We start from the raw sequence: 21190 nt of genomic DNA on the forward strand, positions 1-21190 counted from the left end.
TGAAGTTATTCACAGAGGATCCCAACTCCAGTAAATTAGCTATCTTCTTGATTGTATTTTTTGGGTCTACTTATTTATGTGAGTCATGATTTCTCACATGAAGATCATTAAATTCAAATACCACTCAGCCATGGCAAATGAGCATCTATAGGTTTACTTTAGACTGGCTGTTAGCATCTACTATCCGGACTCTGCATCCTCGACTGATTTCATTCAATGCACGTGATCAGAGTAAGGTAGTGACAAAACAATATACAAGGTATAAATGCGTATACTGTAAATATAAAAATCATTTTCAATATATTTATAAATAATGTAGCTTGCACTTTTAGTAGGTTGTAGATCATTTAGAGTTAATCATAAATAGTTCTCAGCTGAAAAAGTTGGTGCTCCCCTGCCAAAGAGGATTTTATATTATATTTTTGTTATTTTATTTTATTTTAAATTAATTTGTTTTAAAGAAATAAAGAAAGGAAATTGTTTTGGGATTTAATTTTTTTTTTAATAACATTTACAAAAAATGTTACATAAGCCACGTTGATCAGAAATAAAAACCGCCAGATTATCAGACTTCCATCAGCAAAAGATTTTTTTTTCTCAAACGGAAAATGATTAACAAAAAAAAAACGCTTGAAAATGAGTTTATATTGTTGAAAGCTTTTTCATTTATTTATTTAAGTTAAATGATTTGTTTCGAAAAAACAATTTCTTTTATTTTTTTTTTTTTTAGTTTCTTAATTTTCTAATAAATTAGAAAGAGCGCTTGACGTTTCTCGGACGTAAAATACGTTTAACTATATTTTAATTTAGGCAGATTTTGTATTTATGATTATAGAGTGAATTGTTTCATTATTACGAATTATTATTATTCTACCCGATATGTAGTTATGATTTCAAAAGTGAAAATAAAATATGATTTCAGTGCTATCGACTAGAATCGAAACCGAAACCAAAACATTACAAACCATAGTTTCATCATTGGAACTATGTCTACAAATTAAGCATTTTTTTTATTTGTAATCAGTATGATTGAACTGTGAGAAGGGGTATGAATTTTATTAAATACAAGCTGGTTTCCATGACAACAATGTTTTTTTATATAGAAGATGCAAGCAAGGGTGGTCGAACGGTCCATAGAGTTTTATAATTATATGGATATATAACTTTTTCAAATATATATTCTCATTCCAGATTTCCCCTGTAATTACCTCCCCTGTCTGCAGATGGACAATGGTTACATGATGCCAGAAACAATGGCCATTTGCAGGTACATGGCCCGTGAATTCAGTAAGTTATTCATATTATTTTTCCTGATCATTTTCTCAAAATATAAGATTATTTTTCACGGTTAAATACATTTTTACGGATGTATATTTAGAATATAATCCTAATAACACAGGAATACCTTCCATTTTTAATGAAAGGTTAATTTGTGGTTTCACATTTCTTCTTTAGGAGTAACTATTTTTAAAAAAATTTATAGATTTTTACGCCAATATTTCTCACATTATTTTTAGTGGCTATTTCCATTTGTTATTTGTAGAATTCTACCCCAATAACCCAATGGACATGTTCAGGTGTGACTACATCAGCGACTGCTTCTATGAAATCATGCACGATTACATGAGGTACTACCATTGGAAGAACGGAAACTTCAGAGTAAGTCACTTATTTTTAGAAATGTATGTTTATACCATAGCTAGTGTGTGTACACTAGCATTGCTTCCAACAACGCGTTCATCAGGTTATGAATCTGTCTTCAGGCGTAGTTTCGAAACGGGAACATTATTACTACTAGCTCAGGGCTCTCGGGTGTATATTACCTACTATCTGACGTTCTGGATTGTAGTCAGTCTTTGGGATTGCCAGATTCATGCTGAAGTAGAACTGAAACTTCCGGGTGAATTTTTTTTATTGGGTCAATATTTCAAAACAAAATGCTTCTATATGTAATCAGAAGAAATAGATTATCAAAAATATTTTGGAAAATGAGTTTTGAAAAACTTTTATGACACGTGGATTTTCGGGGAAGATACAGAGAGATACAAATACAACAACAAATATATACCACCACACACACACACACACACACACACACACACACACAACGACACATGATGATGGATATTCTAAAGTCTGAAATTAATAATATTCTATGCAGCTCTGAATTGTTTAGGTGAGGTATGAGCGTTTGTATTTATTTATTTATTGTTCGGCCAATTATTCTCATCCTAGAATGATTGGCACAACGTTTCGATCGATGAAACCTCCGACCTTTGTCAGGTGTAAAGTACATGTTTCTTTTTGTTTGTTTGTTTTTTCAACTAAGGAAAAGGGGGTTAGCTCTGTATTCCAAGAAATCGGGCCAGGGGTCTCGCTTGTCAACCTTAATGTATTCTGATAATTTCTTAAACGAGTTTCTAAATGTACATCTTTCTTTTCTGCAGTACAACATGAACGACTGGGGATTCGGTGGTGATAGTATGTGCAGCAATTACGATGTAAGTCTCATTTTATTTTCAAAATATTTCAATCGAATTGTTGCAATTTTAGAAATGCTTGTATATGCCAATGACACTTTTTCTCAAAGACAACATTTAATACAAATCCATTTTCTGTTTACAGAACTACATGTACTGGAGATACATGAACACCTTCAACCGAGTGATGCCTTTCATGGAGAGGTGTTTGTGCATGCGCAATGGCGGAAACCAATGGTTCATGGGCGATCAGGTTCGTAGTCATTTTAATGTAAACATTAATATTATTCAGACACTAAATACAAGTATATATTATAAGGAGATGTAGTTTTCATGAAGTAATGTATGTAAACTATGCATGAGGGTTAAGAAGGCTATCATAACACGAGAAATAGGAATATGCCAATGTTGTGAAAGAAAGAAAAAATCGCAATAATTTTTATTTATTAAATCTTAATTGATTTAGTCTCAACTCCAACACGGTGTTCTAATGTGTGTAATCGTGTTATAAAATATATTTCGAGGTAAAACCCCTTTAGCAATTTTTGTTTTAAATCACCTAAACCCTTGTATTCTTAAGCACTGATGATATTTCTTCTTATAATTATATAACAGTCACTATCATAGATACCTACAAGTAAATCAGATATAGATAGTTTAAAAATGTTAAATAAATTCCGTTACTTATTTATTATAGTTATTAGATTTTTTTTTATTTTAAATTATTTACTATTCATGAGAGACTGATATTGATTAGTTAGTGTTATATTAATTTAGTTCAATGTTGATATTAAATTTCAACCCATTAACGATCTGTTTCTATATTTAATATTAAATTAATATGTAGGTCGATGAGAGGTAACAATGTATATATTTTTAATAATTACATTTGTTATAATATAATATTATGAAATGTTTTAATGTCTGTGAGCTTATATATCTTATATTTGTTCTTAAGATTTTTACAAGTAATTTAATTTACTATTTTTTAATTTACTATTGTAAAGCTATTATTTGTATTCGTGGTTATTTTTGTTATTTATTTTTATTTATAAGTACATATAAATCTGTGTATAAAACACGCACACACATATATATATATTTATATATATATATATATACATATATATATATATATATATATATTTATATATATACAAATATATATATATAGAGAGAGGGACTATTGTTTTCCACGCATACTTGTCTTCATATTTTTCATGCGTTTGACTATTTATTTCTCATTTACAAATATGTGTGTGTGTGCGTGCGTGCGCGTGCGTGCGCGCGCGCGAATTTATATATATGATTCAATTTGTAACTAAAAAATTAAAACATTGAAAAGCTACGAAGACGGGAGTGGTACCATTAAAACGAATTACCTTTTATGATCCAGAACTTATTTTTCTACATTGACACAACAATTCTTAATGCACTTTGACAACTTCTTTTAATGCTTTGTTTGTAAAAAAATCGGAACGCTCTTTGCCAACAGTTTCTTTTTTTTTTCTACATTTTATTGTCCTGCATTTTGTTTTCTAAGCAAAGAATTTCTATTTTTACTGCGGAATATATGCACGAGAAAAGGGCAGTATTGACATAATAACGATTGTTTCTGTATAACGCAACAAATCTGTAAAGACGTGCCGAAATTTTAACATGCTAAACTGTTTTGTATGAATAATAAATAGTTGGGTCTTGAAATGTGTTTTGTTGTTATATTTAATATACATTCAGCTTCTAAGCAAAAAAGGATTGATATACGCAAAGATGTAGAGAGGAAATTGAAAAAGCAAGGAGTCATAGAAAATTCGTATATATATGTGTCTGTTTATGATATGATTGAAAAATCAGGGTCCGCTTCTTTGCCCTATTTTCTTTTTCCTCACAGTAGAAACGTCTGTTCGATCGTTATTTTCATGGCGGATTCTCAATTTAGCTTCTATCTACAGAGCATTTGCAGCAAACACTCTTCTAACTACAAACAGATATTTCCCTTATTATTTATCTATGCTTATAATTAAACGAAAATTCTATAAGCGAAATCTCTTTCTTAGAACTGCTCGTCTGTGGTAAACAATACCGTAGAGCATCTTCCTCGCTGACTATAACGTGGCCGTTTTCAATTCTAACGTAAACGAGTTGAACCCTCTTAAATAACCAAACACTACCCACGTTCCAAAATTACAGATAATCACAATGTTGTCTCACTAACTACTCGACTCTCATTATCCTCAAATTGCCTTCGGGCCTTGATAAGCAATGACCTCTTTCCTAGTAATACACACACACATACACATATATATATAGGGGGGTTCTAGTACTGTTTGCCTTTTTAATTCCCTTTCTACTCCTTGTTTTCCTTACTGTAGCAACATGAAAAAATTTAGTGTAATGTGATAAACATCATTCCACCCAATTTTCCGTTCATGTTGCCGCTTAATAAATCATGACTCCTCTGAATCAATTAATTCTAAGGTTTTACCCGCCGGCTTTGTATAAAGTGTATAAAACATATCATTCGTATCTAACACCGTTAATTCACATTTTTGCTCTCCTCTTCCAGATGATGTGGTGTGACATGATGTTCTACTGTTGCATGGAGATGATGTACAATTCCTACCCCAACATGTTCAGTAACTACCCAAGAATGATGGGTCTTTACAACCGTTTCGCCAGCCACCCCAAGATCTGCAGTTACCTGAAGAGCCGTTGTATGACCAACTGGTAAAGACGATCCAAAAGTTTGAAAGATCGCCCAAGTTTGAAAGACTAATTTTCATCAAGAATCAAATCGTGTTAATAAGATAATTTGAAAAATGAGTGTCAGTCATTTCAGTTTGGCATTTTTTAATAAAAATAAAAATTCATTATAAAAAAAAAAGATTTCTTTTTCATTTATTGCTAAAATTTATTGATCCAATTTTTTTATCGACTCATCGATCTATCTCTGTCTATATTTGCATCTCTCTCATTCTCTCTCTCTTCTCTTTATCTCTCTCTTTTCTCTTTCTCCCTCTCTCTCTATATATATTCGTCTTTGTGTTGTTTTATGATATTCTGCTATTCCACGAAACATGCCAAATATATATGTCAATTTATGCATATATCTATTATAGCTGATGGTATTTTATTTAAGCGTATTTTAGACCCGGGAAAAGCAGGGCAAAGCCGGGTGCCCCGCCCCCCGCTAATTTATATATATATATATATATATATATATATATATATATATATATATATATATATATATATATATGTATGTATGTATGTATGTATATATATATACTAGCGGGGGGGGCGTAAAATACGCTAATATATATATATATATATATATTAGCTGGGGATGCAGGGGCCCGGCTTTTCCCGGGCGTAAATACGCTTAAATATGATATTTTAATTCGTCAAGATTTCGTACATATTATGATACGGATTTCAAAAGTAAAAAAACAAAGTATTTGGGCGCCATCAGCTATAACAGAAACAAAAACGTTAGCATTCAAATCTGATGAGGTTACCACTGTACCAATGCAACACACATCTAAACCGATTAAAAATTACAAATAAACTAAGATGAATGTCAAAAATGTTTAAAGATTTTTTTTCAATTTAGACCCATTTTCGACACTTAAAAACAATTTTAACCAGCTAAAGACCCATAAAAGAACGATTCATAAAAAATCAATCATGTGATGCCCTTAGCGCCGTTCTTCGACTTTTCGTTTCGAGGATATATATATATATATATATATATATATATATATAACACCGGTTAGGGTTAGGGTTAGTATATATATATATATATATATATATATATATATATATATATATATATAACTACTTCATTTACTCACATAAATTTAAAATACGAAAGTATAGATTTATGCGTAAACCTTAAGTATTTACTTCAAAAGTGCTCAATACGTAGGTAGAGCTAGTCAGTAATTCATAAAATATATATGGCGACTAAGCTACACTGAATATTCTGCGTTTCGTCCACTGTAGGATTCATCAGGCTTATGCGCATAAGCCTGACGAATCCTACAGTGGATGAAACGCAGAATATTCAGTGTAGCTTAGTCGCCATATATATTTTATAAATTACTATATATATATATATATATATATATATATATATATATATATATATATATATATATAATACATCGGTTGCATCTCATTAATTAAAAGATAAAATCATTCCAATATCATAACTTTTTCCGGCGAATGTCTACATTTTCTCCTTTCTGTCTTACACGCAATTTGCAACAAATACTTAAAAAATATTGCTTTTAATTGATGTTGACAATTAAATGTTTTAAAATTGAGAATTTCAAAACAAAATAAAAAGGAAAAAGGTTGTCTTAAGGAAGATTACAAGTGCAGCAAGTTAAAAACACGAAAGCACTCACTTTAAATACAATAATCAGAGAAAAAATCTTCCCCAAGAAAAAAGAACATCTGGAGGTTCCCAAAAAAGAGAAGGTGAATGCAGAAAAAAAGGGTAATAGGTTTGGACACATTACCCCTGCTCATTATGGATTTAACCTGAGCCATTTGTTTTTTGGGTTTTCATGGATAAAGTAAAGCTAATTATTTTCTGATGAAGGTTAGGCATAGTAGAGTAAGAGACTTTAATTGTGTTCTTATTGAAAATTTTATTATATCTATGGGGGGCTTTAAAGTTCTTATCTAATATTTTAAAAAATTCTCTGGCTATGTTTGTTTCTAGGTTTTTGGAATACTTTTTTTTTTAAATATTAGATAATTATCTCCCCTTAAAATATGTAATAGTAATATTCTCTATATATAAACCGTAGCGTCTTTAAATAAAAAATACGCTAACGGAAACAATTTATTGCACGAGCGTCCCCCCCCTTTTAAAATTCATCATTCAATAAGATAAAAATCTATAGCAAACATCTAAATGACTATTTTAACCACAGTTCCTGATTTCAAAAAACGAAAAATTAAAAGGTAAATATCTCTATATATTTTTAAAGCAAATTTATTATGTAAATTCAAAAATATATATTTTTCTCTACTTATTTCTATCTCTAACCCATATTAATTTTCTTATAAATTTTAAATCCAGACCTTTTATTTAAATTTTTCAGATTCATCTGCCTTACTTTTAATGCTAGGTTTATTTATGGTGTCTTTTAAATTCAATAAAAACCCTTCAAAATTTGCTGATGAGGAGACCTTGCTTATCAAAAAACTATATATAATTATTGTACATAACTTGATGTATACCACAATAAAAAGCATTGTTTTCCGAAACGATCGTACAGATAATTGATTTTGTTGTTGTTCCTTCTTATGAAACGGATTTTTAATTTAATTAAAATTGGATTTTTAAATTTTAAATTATCAATCACATTACTTAATATATATATATATATATATATATATATATATATATATATATATAGATGTTGTTTTGGTTTGGTTTTAGCGATATGTTTTGAATGAATTCAATTATTTACGAAACTGCATTTTTACCATTTAATGCATATTTAGTGCATTTAATGCGAGTTGGGAATAATTTTCCCTTTTTAACCAATTTGGTACCCCCACATGGGTAGCGGTATATATATATATTATTTTTAAAATGTAATTATCTACTGACACGTGTTTCGTCGTCTACGACTCATCAGAGTGGCTGTATCTAGCGAGACTCGAAATCGGGACCCAACGGTAATGAGCCTAAACCCTTACCACTGGACCATCTCGCCAACTATCTGGATATATCGCGATTTACTTAGATGTTGTTTTGGTTTGGTTTTAGCGATATGTTTTGAATGAAGTCAATTATTTACGAAAGTGCATTTTTACCTAAATGCGAGTTGGGAATAATTTTCCCTTTTTATCTAATTTGGTACCTCCACAAGTAAATCGCGATATATACAGACAGTTGGCGAGATGGTCCAGGGGTAAGGGTTTAGGCTCATTACCGTTGGGTCCCGATTTCGAGTCTCGCTAGATACAGCTACTCTGATGAGTCGTAGACGACGAAACACATGTCAGTGGATATAATTACATTTTAAAAATTATATATATATATATATATATATATTTCATATATGTGTAGATATGTAGATATATATACATACATATATATATATATATATATATATATATATATATGTATGTATTCAGATGTAATTATGTTTTATTTACTTTAAACTTTATTACGCCCAGTAACCTGATCTATAAAACCTATCATTAAGGTTTTTTTTTTTGGTCTACACCACTTTTAGTCGTTTAAACGTCGGCACTTTCCACTCACTTACCAACCACTGTTTTGTATTTCAAAAATTAGGTAGAAATAGAAATTGAAACAAAGAATGGTTGTTAAACGTGTAATGGTGACAAAATACGGGGGATAGAATTTAACAGTTTAAACAGAATACGTTGAGTGGTTTCGACCAAATTTCTACGAAGAACAGGTCAAATTGTTTAAATGAAATACTAAATTCAGAAGAATGCGCAAAGATTTATGCTTATCTGGAGAATTAAAAGAGAAAATGACGGAAGTTATTTGTGCCTGAAAAAAATGGCAAAATGAAATAGAAGGTAGTTTTAAGCAAACCCAAGATATGGTGAAAATAGATATTGAGAATGTTAGGAAATGTTGTACCAGATGGTTTTTAGGGATATTTGCTAAAAGAAAACCTTACTAACTTGCATGAAAGGATTACATCTCAAATTGACAAAATTTTGACAAGAGAATGTAACACGCATGGTCGGCCAGTGCTCTGTCAGAAAGAGGCATAAAATTGCACTGAGGTCAATAACTATCGGTTCATTACGTGCATTCCATTGATGCGGAAACTTTTGACGGGTATTTTGATAGATAAGATTCACCAATATCTGGAATGGCAAAAGATCTTACCCAAGGAACAAAAGGGGTGCAGGTGAGGTAGTAGAGCGACCAAAGATCAATTGCTTATTGATAGGATGATACTTCGGATTGGAAGAGAAGACTCACAAATCTATTCATGTCAGGTATAGATTATCGCAAAGTATATGGTCTGGTTCCACATAGCTGGATTAAACAATGTATGAAAGGATTTAGAATGACGGTGAATCTGCGAACTTTCTTGGAAAGAAGTATAAAACAATAGAAATTATCATTGATATCAAACAGGGAAGATTTTGAAGATGTTTACTTGAAGAGAGGGATTTTTAGGAAGACAGCTTGTCATTATTGTTGTTTGATTTGAGTATGGTACTCACGTCGTTCATATTACGAAAGGTAAATGTGTGTTGTGAGTGAGGAAAAAAGGAGTACTGTTGGTTCTAAAGTAAGGATTGAATGGGAAAAATATCCGCAGTAAAGATATGAGCAATAGTGTTTAGGTATGGGATGGGTATTATTCAATGGGCAAAAAGCAAGTTGAAAAATGCGTAAAAACAATGACAATAAATGGAACTTTATACCCAAAGATTGAAATATGTTTAGTTCTATGGGAAAATAAAATAGGGAGTATGAGAACTAATAGATGTAGAACGATGCGTACAAAAGGAAGAAAATAGCCTTAAAGATTACATCCCCAACTGAAAGGAAAAGCTTATAAAGGATGTTTCGAAATTGAACAATTTCAAGCGAGCAAACTAGAAAGCAAAGAAGTTAATGAAGAAAAAGCGACAGCGTAGTGGGTTGAGAAGAAAATGCATGATTAATAAACTGGGGATCTGTTAGACGCAGTGGATAAGGAAATAACTTGGCGATGGTCGTGGAAATATTACTTGAAGGTTGGGACAGAAGAATATGTGCCGCACTGGGGCTATCGCTCAGGAAAAATTATGTGTAATGAAAATAATAATAATTATAATAATAAAAATAATAATCATAATATTAATAATAATAATAATAATAATAATAATAATAATAATAATAATAATAATAATTACACCCCCATCATGCATCCCCCCTATTGTTTCATCACCGACCCCCCCCCCCCAACAAAAAATGGTACCAAAGGGTCGAGAAGGTTCAATAAAGACTGAAAGACCGAGGAGCAAGCGCCAACCAGACCTCGGCTGGACAAGCGCAAAGAGAACTGGGACCTTGGGGAGGCTGAGTGCCACTCAAATTCCAGTATAAAACAATGGCCACTACCAGCGAGAAATCAATGGTAAGCGACTGTTGCAATGATGCAAATTCATTTGCAAATGCTATCGGGGGATGTGGAGAGCGCTGGACGTATGGGGTGACTTGTTGTCACTTAGCTTCCAGAGAACACCACAGGTTTCCAATCAGATCGCTTATTGACTTGTGTGAAAGCTCCATGTGAGCCAATAATAATAATAATAATAATAATAATAATAATAATAATAATAATATGTATTCACGAAGCGGACGTGCCAGACGCAGAAAAAGAAAGCATCCATAGCAACTATAGACCTATAACACATTTACCTACAATATGGAAAATACTTACAGCACAACTGAGGAACACATCCCCTTCATAACAATAGACTACTCCCTGAAGAACAGAAAAGATGCCAAAAAAGAACAAGAGAAACACGTGACCCATTATACGTAGACCAACGGATCTTGAAGGATGTAAAAAGTAGAAAAAGAACATAGGTATGGCATTGATCGACTACAAGAAAGCGTACAAAAGGATCCCGCAAGCATGGATAATAGGATTCTGACAATCTACAAAATACCAGGCAAGATTATCAATGATTGGAAATTCAATAAGACCATGGGGACTTGAACTGACAGCTGCTGGACAATTCATAACAGAGATTAAATACGGAGAGGTACCTTCCAAGGTGATCCCCTATCACCACTACTGTTCATCATAGCCATGCTGCCCCTTACAAATATACTAAGAAAATACCAAGCCGGATACAAGTTCACTAACACAGAAAAATGAATAAACCACCTAATGTACATAGATGACTTGAATCTGTTTGCAAAACCCAAGAAGGAACTACAGACGCTAATAAACACAATCAGAATCTTAACGGGGTTATCCGAATGGAATTCCGTATCGAAAATTTGCACTGCTGATCATGAGAAGGGGAAAACTGGAAGCAACTGAAGGCATGGAACTACCGAAACAAATGGAGATAATGGCACTAGGTGGGCATAATACCTACAGATATTTGGGAGTTCTGGCAGCCGACACTATCAAAGCAACAGAAATGAAAGAGAAAATTGGAAAAGAATAGCTCAGAAGAATAAGAAAACTCTTCGAAATTAAACCATATAGTAGAAGCCTAATACAAAGTATAAACACATGGACATTGTCACTAGTAAGATACTCTGGACTGTTTATAGCTTGTATCAAAGAACTGGAGCATCTCGACTAGAAGACCAGGAAGCTCATGACTATTTCATCCACACTTTTTGTTTCGCTAGTTTTCTTTAAGATGTTTTTTTAGGTTTTTCCCATTTTTAACTTCTATGTCTTATTTCTATATTTATAAAAAAAAATCTTTAAAAACGGAAGAGTAAATGACACATGTTTACAAATGCCAAAAAAAGAACACGAAATTAAGTGTAGAAAATGAAACAGAAGTTAAAAACGCGGGCGATGTTTTCTCAACTCATAACTTCACGTCATGACAAAAAATATTTAAAACCTTTTACAACATAATGGAATAAAGAAACGCCAATAATAGTACAATTAGAAAGTAAACAAAATAAATCATTATGAAATGAAATCAAATCGGAATTACAAAATACTATTTTTAAAATAGGAAAAAGAAAATTTGGTAAAATAAAACGTAAAACATCTAACAACAAAAGTAATTGGTTTATGTCCCAGTGACAGAAAAGAAGGGGGACATAAGGAAGTAAGAATGCTTACATCAAAAGATGGAACAATGCGTTACATATTAGGGGCCCTACGTCAGGAGCGATTACGTTAGCTAATGTGGATTTTGACAAAGGTCATATTTAGTGCCTGCCAGGATAATCAAAGAAAATCGTCCCCAGAGACGGATGACGTAAAGTTGAGGCAGGGTGGGGGCGCAGAGGTCAAACGCCGCAAATAAACCAAAAGTCGAAGGACAACAAATAACGTCACATTTTCGAGCTGATAGTCCTAAAGTTTTCAAATGTCTCTCTGTAGAAGCCATGCGAATGAGACACGGGCAATGATGTAGAAAAATGATATTCTTAACGAATGTTACTAATGTCTCTGTCCGTCTGTCTCACTTATGTCGTTAGGTTAAAAACTAAGTAGATGAATAAAAACATTAGTCTCTCTTTTCATAATAAATAAAGCTATGTCTAAAAACTCTCAACGAACGTCTCTTTTTGTTCTCTTTCTTCATTAAAAGAGTTTTATTCGCCTCAGTTAAATAGACGAGGCGATCGGCGGTCACTTATTAAACGTGGTCAAGAGAAATAGCGGCGTTAGACAATGATAGATTAGATAAAGGACTAGCACGTATAAACATAAGCGTAAAAGACGAGAACTGTTTCGCTGGCATGCTTCCGGTTGACCACAATATGATACCATACAAGTCCAGTGTAAACAAATTCTTGTGGAATAGTCCACTTAAATATTCAACGGTTATAATCTTACATTCATTAACCCTTATCCTCGAGTGGTCTTCGGATCTCGATAAGTTGTGACTCCCTTGTAAAAAAAAACAAAAGCGTAAAAGATACACGTATAAACACCGCGCACGTATATATAAAAACGTTTATTTTGTTATTAATAGGTTTGGCCCCATAGCTCCCTTTGTTTAGGAAGCCATTTAGAGAATTTGGACCATTTTCGGTGTCTTACGCACAAATTGTATAAACTTTAAATTTAATTCAAATAGAATATGTTGTAAGATTTAATGGTGTTCCTTTATAGTCCTTTCAGGGTTCGCATAAAGATTTGGAAACACTTGTCTTTTCCGGTTAATTTTGTATAAGGAAGAATTTTTGCATTTCATGTAGATTCTCTAAACTTTCTCTATATAGAGTACATAAAAATATACGCATAAAAATAGGGGTAACGAGGTGCATTCAATAAGATTCCAGACTTTTTTTCGTATGGGAACTTCTATGTATAGTACGCACATGAAATTATATTCCTCTGTAAAATAATCTCCTCCTGGTTGAAATGCACTTGGTGTACCGTTCAAACTATTTCTGAGAAGGCTCCATCGAAGTCCTCTCGTGTGATCGTGTCAATAACTCTCGTCACAGCCTCTTCCATCTCATCAATTGTCTCATAACGAAAGCCTCTAAGTCAATATCAACGGGACAAGGTCTGGACTATAGGTAGGGTGAGGAACTTTTTTTACATCTTGATCAAATAATCTGTATCAATGATGGAGCACTTTTGAAAAATAATTTCGTGCAAATCTTCCGCATCTTCAGTTCCATGACAGGTGCTCGTCTGAACTCCAATCTCTGGTCCCCCCTCGCCAATCTTTCACGAAAAACACCCGTCTAGCTGAATCCACTGTAAAAAATTTCCCCCACTCTTGTTGAGTGTCTGTGGGTTTGTGGTAGATGTCTATGATTATGTTGTTGTTTTTTATTGTTACTAGGATGTCTAGGAAGGGTAGTTCTGTGGAGCTTTGTGAAGTTTATTTTTGGGTGTAGATTTGTAGCAGACACTCAACAATACCTCCACTTCAAAAGCCACCATCCTAAAAACTGTCTAAAATCAATACCCTACTCCCTAGCACGTAGAGTCAGCACCATAGTAACAGACAGACACCTCCGTTCAACTAGACTGAATGAAGTACAAATGACACTGCGGAAAAGAGGATATCCAATACCACTAATACAGAAAGGTATTGAACTGGCTGAAAAACTTCCAATATACCAACTAAGAACCCCAAAAGAACACAACAAAGAACAAATTTTAGCATATGTCTATACACACGACACAAACAACCCAGAACTATTCACACAGATAACAAAAAACCTTATCCTCCTCAATCAGAACGACAAACTAAACAACATACTTAAAACAACAAAAATAATAAAAAGCAAACGCCAACCCAAAAACTTAAAACACATCCTAACTTCCTAAAATCTCGTCCCACATACTACAAAAGGGGTTACAAAATGCAACAAACCGCGATGTGGAGTATGTGACATAATAATAGAAGGTAACACATACACATTCAAAAACCCAACACAAACATTCAAAATAAAAAAGGACCTAAATTGCACCTCCAGAAATGTAGTATATGCACTAAGATGCACAACATGCAACAAATCCTACATAGGCGTCATCAAAAATTTCAGCAATAGAGTGGCCTTACATAAGAGCAACATCAAAATTGCAGATAACAGACACCTCTATGTTTCAAAACACATACACACATGCAGTGGAAACAGCTTCAAAATAATGCCAATCTTCCAAACAGACAATTATTTTTATTTACTTACACAGGAAAAAAACTTCATCACCAGATTCACTCCTGAACTGAACAGAGTCTAATATCATCACACAAAAACATGAAATGCAAGGTACACTCGCATGCACATCCATACACATACATATATACACACCCACACATAAATCAGAACCGACACATTAAAACACACACACGTGCGCGCATACAACCACATACAGACATAACACCCCTATCTCTAATACAACACACTGAACAATACCAACCCTACTTAACCTCGAAACCAACAACACTAGGAAACACCTAGAACCATAGTATAATATCTGTTCCAACACCTCGCTCCCACCTCAGTCAGTGGAGGAGAACCCCCTCATGACTGAAACAACTATCATCATGTGTATTTTTTAACATTATTTTATTATTCCGTGTCTTGGTTTTTCATTGGGAATTATGTTTGGATCATTGTAATAATGTTTTTAAGTCATTGAATTCGTTTTTACGCGCGTGTCAGACGTTCTGTGATGCGTCCTCGTCAGAAATTATTTTCAAATGTGTTGGAGATGTAAAAATGGCGATTTTCGTAGTTAATTTGAAGTTTTTCCAAGTTGTGGAGGCTTGTAAGTGTTTATTATTCATTGGCATGTTCAATTTTTATTACTCTTTTATTGCTCTTTTATTGGGCTTGTCGAGGGAGACCGCTGACCTGGCTATCTCTTTCTGCTAATGTTTTTTTCTTTTCCTTTAAGGTGGGGTAGGGTGTGTGTGTGTGTGTGTGTGTGTGTGTGTGTGTGTGTGTGTGTGTGTGTGTGTGTGTGTGTGTGTGTGTGTGTGTGTGTGTGTGTGTGTGCGTGTGTTTGCTTTTGTTGGTTTGGGAATGTGTATATTGTTTTATAGTATTTTGGGGTTATTTGCTTCCTTAGGAAGGCGACTGTGGTCCGAGGTGAGGTCGTTACTAATGTGTATGTGTGGGGAGGGGGGACTAGCTCTTCTGAAATAAGGGTAGGGGTGCTTTCATTCTATTTTGATATTTATTTTTTGGATTCTTGGATTTTAGTATTGTGATTTTTCGTTTTAGTCTTTTCGGGTATTCCTTATATTATGTTTTTTTAGAAAGAGGGGTGTATTCAAAATATGTATAGGGGATTTTTTAATGTTTCTTTTTATTTGTCTCCCCATGTGGATATGGCCAGACCCAGGATCGGTTCCTAGTGTGGGGAAGATTTTGTTCCCCAGAGAGGGGGGGGGGGCATTGAAGGGGGTATAGGCATGGGAGGGGGATGACAGAAGGGATGATAGTTGTTTCAGTCATATATATATATATATATATATATATATATATATATGCGTATGGTCGTAGTTCAGAGGCTAAGGAATGACGGTGGAGAATTTTATGTTTCAGTTTCAATTCAAGCTGATAACACCCCAGATTCAATATGATTATTTGCATACTAGCCGGGGCGGAGGGCGCCTGGCTTTGCCCGGTCGTAAAATACGCTCAAATATGATATTTTAATTTGTTTAGATTTCGTATATATTATTATAGATCGTGATTTATAAGGTCAAAAAAACATTTCTTTGGGTGCTATCAGCTAGAATCGAAACCAAAACTGTCGCATTTAATGCTAGTGACTATACCACTGTACCAACATGACACGCATATGAGCTGATGTAAGATTAAAAATTAAAAATATACTAAGATAAATTTATGAAATGTATAACATTTTTTTTTCAATTTTGACCTATTTTTCACTCCTTAAAAAATATTTGAACTGGCTTAAGACCATTAAAAGGCGGTCCGTAAAAAATCCAATAATTTGAGGCCACTATCGCTGCTCTGCGACTTTTAGTTTCGGTAGAGATAGAGTTTGAGAATATGGAGACAGACAGACAGACATATAGTCTTTTATATATTAGATGTCTCAAGAATTCCAACAATAATAACCTAAACTTGTGTACGATCGTTTCAAAAATGATGACAACTTTATTAATATATGATTTCATCATCAGCATAAGAGAGGGGAAATTGACGCCAAATTAACATTTAAATCACAGCATTTGATCACCAATTGAGTTAGTAATGAGTAACTGGAAAATAAATGGAAAAATTACATAGGAGTCACTTTGAAGAAAAGCTTTGGGTCAATAAATGTTGGATAATTATTAATTAATTCACGGCATAATAATATCCCCCTATATGTATTTTTGACTCTTTTCTTTTCTTTCCTTTTTTTCTTTGTCCCTCTCTCTCTCTTTCTCTCTCTCTCTCTCTCTCTCTCTCTCTGCTTGGTATATTATTTACTTTCCGCTTTCTCATGTGACAGGAAAGAAAAAATAAATCAATGAAAATAAAAACGGCAAAAATTAAAAAACAATAACAATAAAATTCAAAAATAAAAATGAACATAAATAAATAAATAAAATAATAAATTCAATTCAATGAAAAATTTAATATTAAACATATTACATAGATAGAGAGAGAGGGGGGAAGAGGGAGAGATATAGATAGTTAGCGAATATATCTTGCATTGTAGTATGTAGTAATGAATTTCAAAAAACAATAAATAAAATTAAGTCAAAAATTTTAAAATAAAATACAGTGTGCATAAGCTGTCTAATGAAATTTTCAACACTTTAAGAAAAACAGAAAATGAAACTGATAAGTCGTTAAAATTTACAATTCTTGTAACAAAACAAATAACTATAATATTAATCTACGTTTTATTATGTATATATCTTCACCAACTAAATTCGAGTTCGGAAGGAACTGCAAGCTTATATCAGGTTGTCTTTATATATATATATATATATATATATATATATATATATATATATATATATATATATATATATATCTGTAGCAGTTAACAAACTATTTACTATAAGCGGATCAATTCCCGGTGCCATAGTGATTCAGCTACACTGACCAATCGGTTGGAACACGTACATCAAGTCTGTTGCCAAGGTCGCTGGAAAGATGGTGGGATCCTTCCACCGTACCATAAGATATCTCACTACTGATGCAATTCTCTATCTATATAAAAGCCAAGTACGTCCAAGGATGGAGTACTGCTGCCATATCTGGGCAGGAGCTGTTAAAAACAGCCTATCCTGCCTTGACAGAGTACAAAATAGACTTCGTGGCTTAGTGGGGGATGCCCTTTTCTCTATCCTGCAACCTCTCTCCCACAGAAGAGACGTTGCGAGCCTATCCTTGTTTTACCGTTATTTCCATGACAGGTGCTCGTCTGAACTCCAATCTCTGTCCCCCCCCTCGCCAATCGTTCACGAAAAAAAACCGGTCTAGCTGAATCCAATGTGAATAATTTTCCCCACTCTTTATCTTTGCCTAAATCAAAACGTAGATTCCATGAACAAAGCTTCTTTCTTGGAACTGCACGCCTGTGGAACTCTTTTCCGTCTGCCTGCTTCCCACCTGACTACAACCTGGATGTTTTAAGTCCAACGTAAACAAATTCCTGATGAACCGCCTCCTTAAGTGAACACTTCATTAAATCTCCACACTAACGTACTGTACTTGCAATAACCCTTATCCCTGAGTGGCATCCGGGCCTTGATAAGTGACGACCACCGTGTAAAAAAAAAGGGGGCGCATTGATTTGAGCTGTCCCCTTAAGGACTATAGTTAGCCCTTTGGGATCTCAGCTGCGATCGCCAAAGAGACGCCAGCAAGCGACCTATACATACCTCTCTCACTCACCCCTCCCACTGCTACTTGTTAACGACTGCAGTACGATGGCAGACGGCACCTTCAAACAGACATTTACACTTTTTTTCTTTCTCTTCAGTCTGAGATACAATCTCGTCTTTTCTAAATAAACCCTTTATTATTGTTTTGTTAAAAGCAATGTCGTTTGGCCTTGTGTTTATTTAAGTTCTCCAACTTCCAACGTAGACCCCTACTACCATGTCTCCTTCTCCAACATCAGGGGTCTACGTTCTAACCTTCCAGAGGTTGAAACCCAATTACAGGTGACTAAACCAGACCTTTTATTTTTAAGTGAAACTGGCATTGGACAGGCTATTTCCCTAGAAGAGTTCACAATTAAAGGATACTCTAACTTAACTTCTAAATCTGACCCCAAGATCGCCATGGGCATGGAATATGTGCCTATATTAGGGTTAACTTTCCATGTGGTAGGGACATCTCCAGGGAAGATCCTAACTTACCCTATATGTGCTTCCGGGTTGCTTTAGCTCACACTACGGTATTTATATTTACTCTCTATCGCCCCCATAACAGCGGAGTTACTATCTTTCAAAGCATATCTGAGAAAATTGACCAAGTCCTATCTGTTTATCCTTCAGCGAACATTCACGTATGTGGTGACTTCAATGTTCACAACGTCGAATGGTTGACCCACTCTAACAAGACTGATGATGAGGGGAGGTTCTGTCATGATTTCTCCATTGCCTATGACCTCACTCAGATTGTTCAGGAACCCGCCCGTGTGCCCGACAATGACGGCCAGTATGCGAGTCTACTAGACCTTTTTCTCACAACTTGCCCTGAACTATGTTCAGTTTCTGTTCTGTCGCCTCTTGGATCTTCCGACCACTCTGTTGTATCAATTAAGATAAAAATGAAATGTAATAAGTCCCCAGACGTACCTCTCCATCGTACAGTATATCGATACACTAAGGCTGACTGGGATAGCTTCCGTACATTTATATCTGATCTACCTCTGCATTCCATGTTTAAAAAGGATGTGTCCTCTATAGTATTAGAGCTGACGGAATGGTTAATTGTAGGTATTGACCGTTTCATACCCTCGAAAAAGTTTCAGCAAAAACCTAACAGCCAGCCATGGGTGTCTCCAGAATGTGCTGCTGCCATTGCGCACAGAAATCACTTTTTCCACTGTTTCCAACGTAATAGATGTATGAAAACTAAAGCCGCTTTCAGGACTGCCAGCAACCATTGTAAGAAAGTAATAAAGAACGCAAGAGAGTTGTATGCTCAATCTGTTAAGTCCAAAGTAGCTGAACAGCGGCTTGGTTCCCACCAGTTTTGGCAAATAGCAAACAGAATCCTGAACAGAAGCGTGTGCTCCATCCCAACTATTATCAATGGACCTGAGGTAATCTCGTCAGCATCAGACAAAGCCAAACTCTTTGTCAAGAACTTTGCAGCTAATTCTACCCTTTGCGATCAAGGCCGCCAACCCCCAATATTTCCTCCTGTATCAGAAAACACGCTATGTGATATACGTATATCTGTACGTGATGTTTCCAAGCTAATCAAAAACCTTGATTCCAGTAAAGCAACTGGCCCTGACGGTATTCCAATTATAGTACTCAAATAAATTCAACCTGAACTAGCGCCCATACTTACAAAACTGTTTAAACGTTGTCTTAAGGAGAATAGTTTCCCATCTCCCTGGAAAATTTCATCAGTATGCCCTGTATTTAAGAATTCAGGTGATCGCTCATCCCCCTCTCAGTACAGGCCAATAAGTCTCCTGTGCGTCATGAGTAAGTTGCTGGAATCTGTGTTAAATACAGAAGTAATCAACCATCTCAACAAAAATAACCTTCTTAGTGACACTCAATATGGTTTCCGTTCTGCTAGATCTACAGCAGATGTGCTTACAGTTATATCTCATAGGATTAGCAAATCTCTCGACGGAGGCAACCTTTCTAGGGCAATTGCTCTTGACATATCTAAGGCCTTTGATATGGTATGGCATAAAGGTTTACTTCATAAGATCTCTAGCTATGGTATTGCTGGAAATGTCTTCTCAATTATTAAATAATTTCTTTCTGATAGGTTCATAAGAGTAGTAGTTGATGGGCAAAAATCAGAAGCTCACAGTATTAATGCCGGTGTCCCTCAGGGGTCCATCCTGGGCCCAACTCTTTTCCTCATCTACATTAATGATCTTCCAAATCACATCCTTACATCATTAGTAGACATTTATGCTGACGACACTACCATTTATGGTAGCACATCTAAGACAGTAAACGACCAAGTTCTCTCTGATTCTCTCTCCTCTGATCTTGAGCACGTAGTACAATGGGGAAAGGAGTGGCTGGTTACTTTTAATGCATCTAAAACCAAGCTTCTCTCTTTACATCATCCACATTCTGATCCACATCTGGCATCAATTGAAATGAATGGCTCTCGTCTTCAGGAGGCCTCAAGTTTTGACAAGCTTCTTGGCTTGACCATTACTCCTGATCTTAAATGGAACACGTACATCAAATCTGTTGCCAAGGCCGCTGGAAAAATGGTGGGATCTTTCTATCGATCCGGTAGATATCTCACTGCTGGTGCTATTCTCTATCTATATAAGAGCCAGGTACGTCCAAGGATGGAATACTGTTGCCACATCTGGACAGGAGCTGCTTGA

General features: G+C 34.5%; 1 protein-coding gene across 1 annotated transcript in view; it reads left to right on the forward strand.

Moving 5' to 3' along the window:
• LOC145265336 (S-crystallin SL20-1-like) overlaps nucleotides 1-5211 on the forward strand; it is an 11745-nt gene extending 6534 nt beyond the window's left edge. Inside the window, exons 2-6 of the mRNA XM_080121104.1 lie at nucleotides 1192-1287; nucleotides 1544-1659; nucleotides 2448-2501; nucleotides 2626-2733; nucleotides 5047-5211. Coding sequence (XP_079977230.1) covers nucleotides 1192-1287; nucleotides 1544-1659; nucleotides 2448-2501; nucleotides 2626-2733; nucleotides 5047-5211 — 539 coding nt within the window. The remainder of the gene's footprint in view (nucleotides 1-1191; nucleotides 1288-1543; nucleotides 1660-2447; nucleotides 2502-2625; nucleotides 2734-5046) is intronic.
• Nucleotides 5212-21190: the final 15979 nt, after the last annotated feature.

Source organism: Euprymna scolopes, chromosome 40 (assembly GCF_053919585.1).
Source record: "Euprymna scolopes isolate OS-2025 chromosome 40, ASM5391958v1, whole genome shotgun sequence".
In the NCBI taxonomy this organism is placed as follows: domain Eukaryota; kingdom Metazoa; phylum Mollusca; class Cephalopoda; order Sepiida; family Sepiolidae; genus Euprymna; species Euprymna scolopes.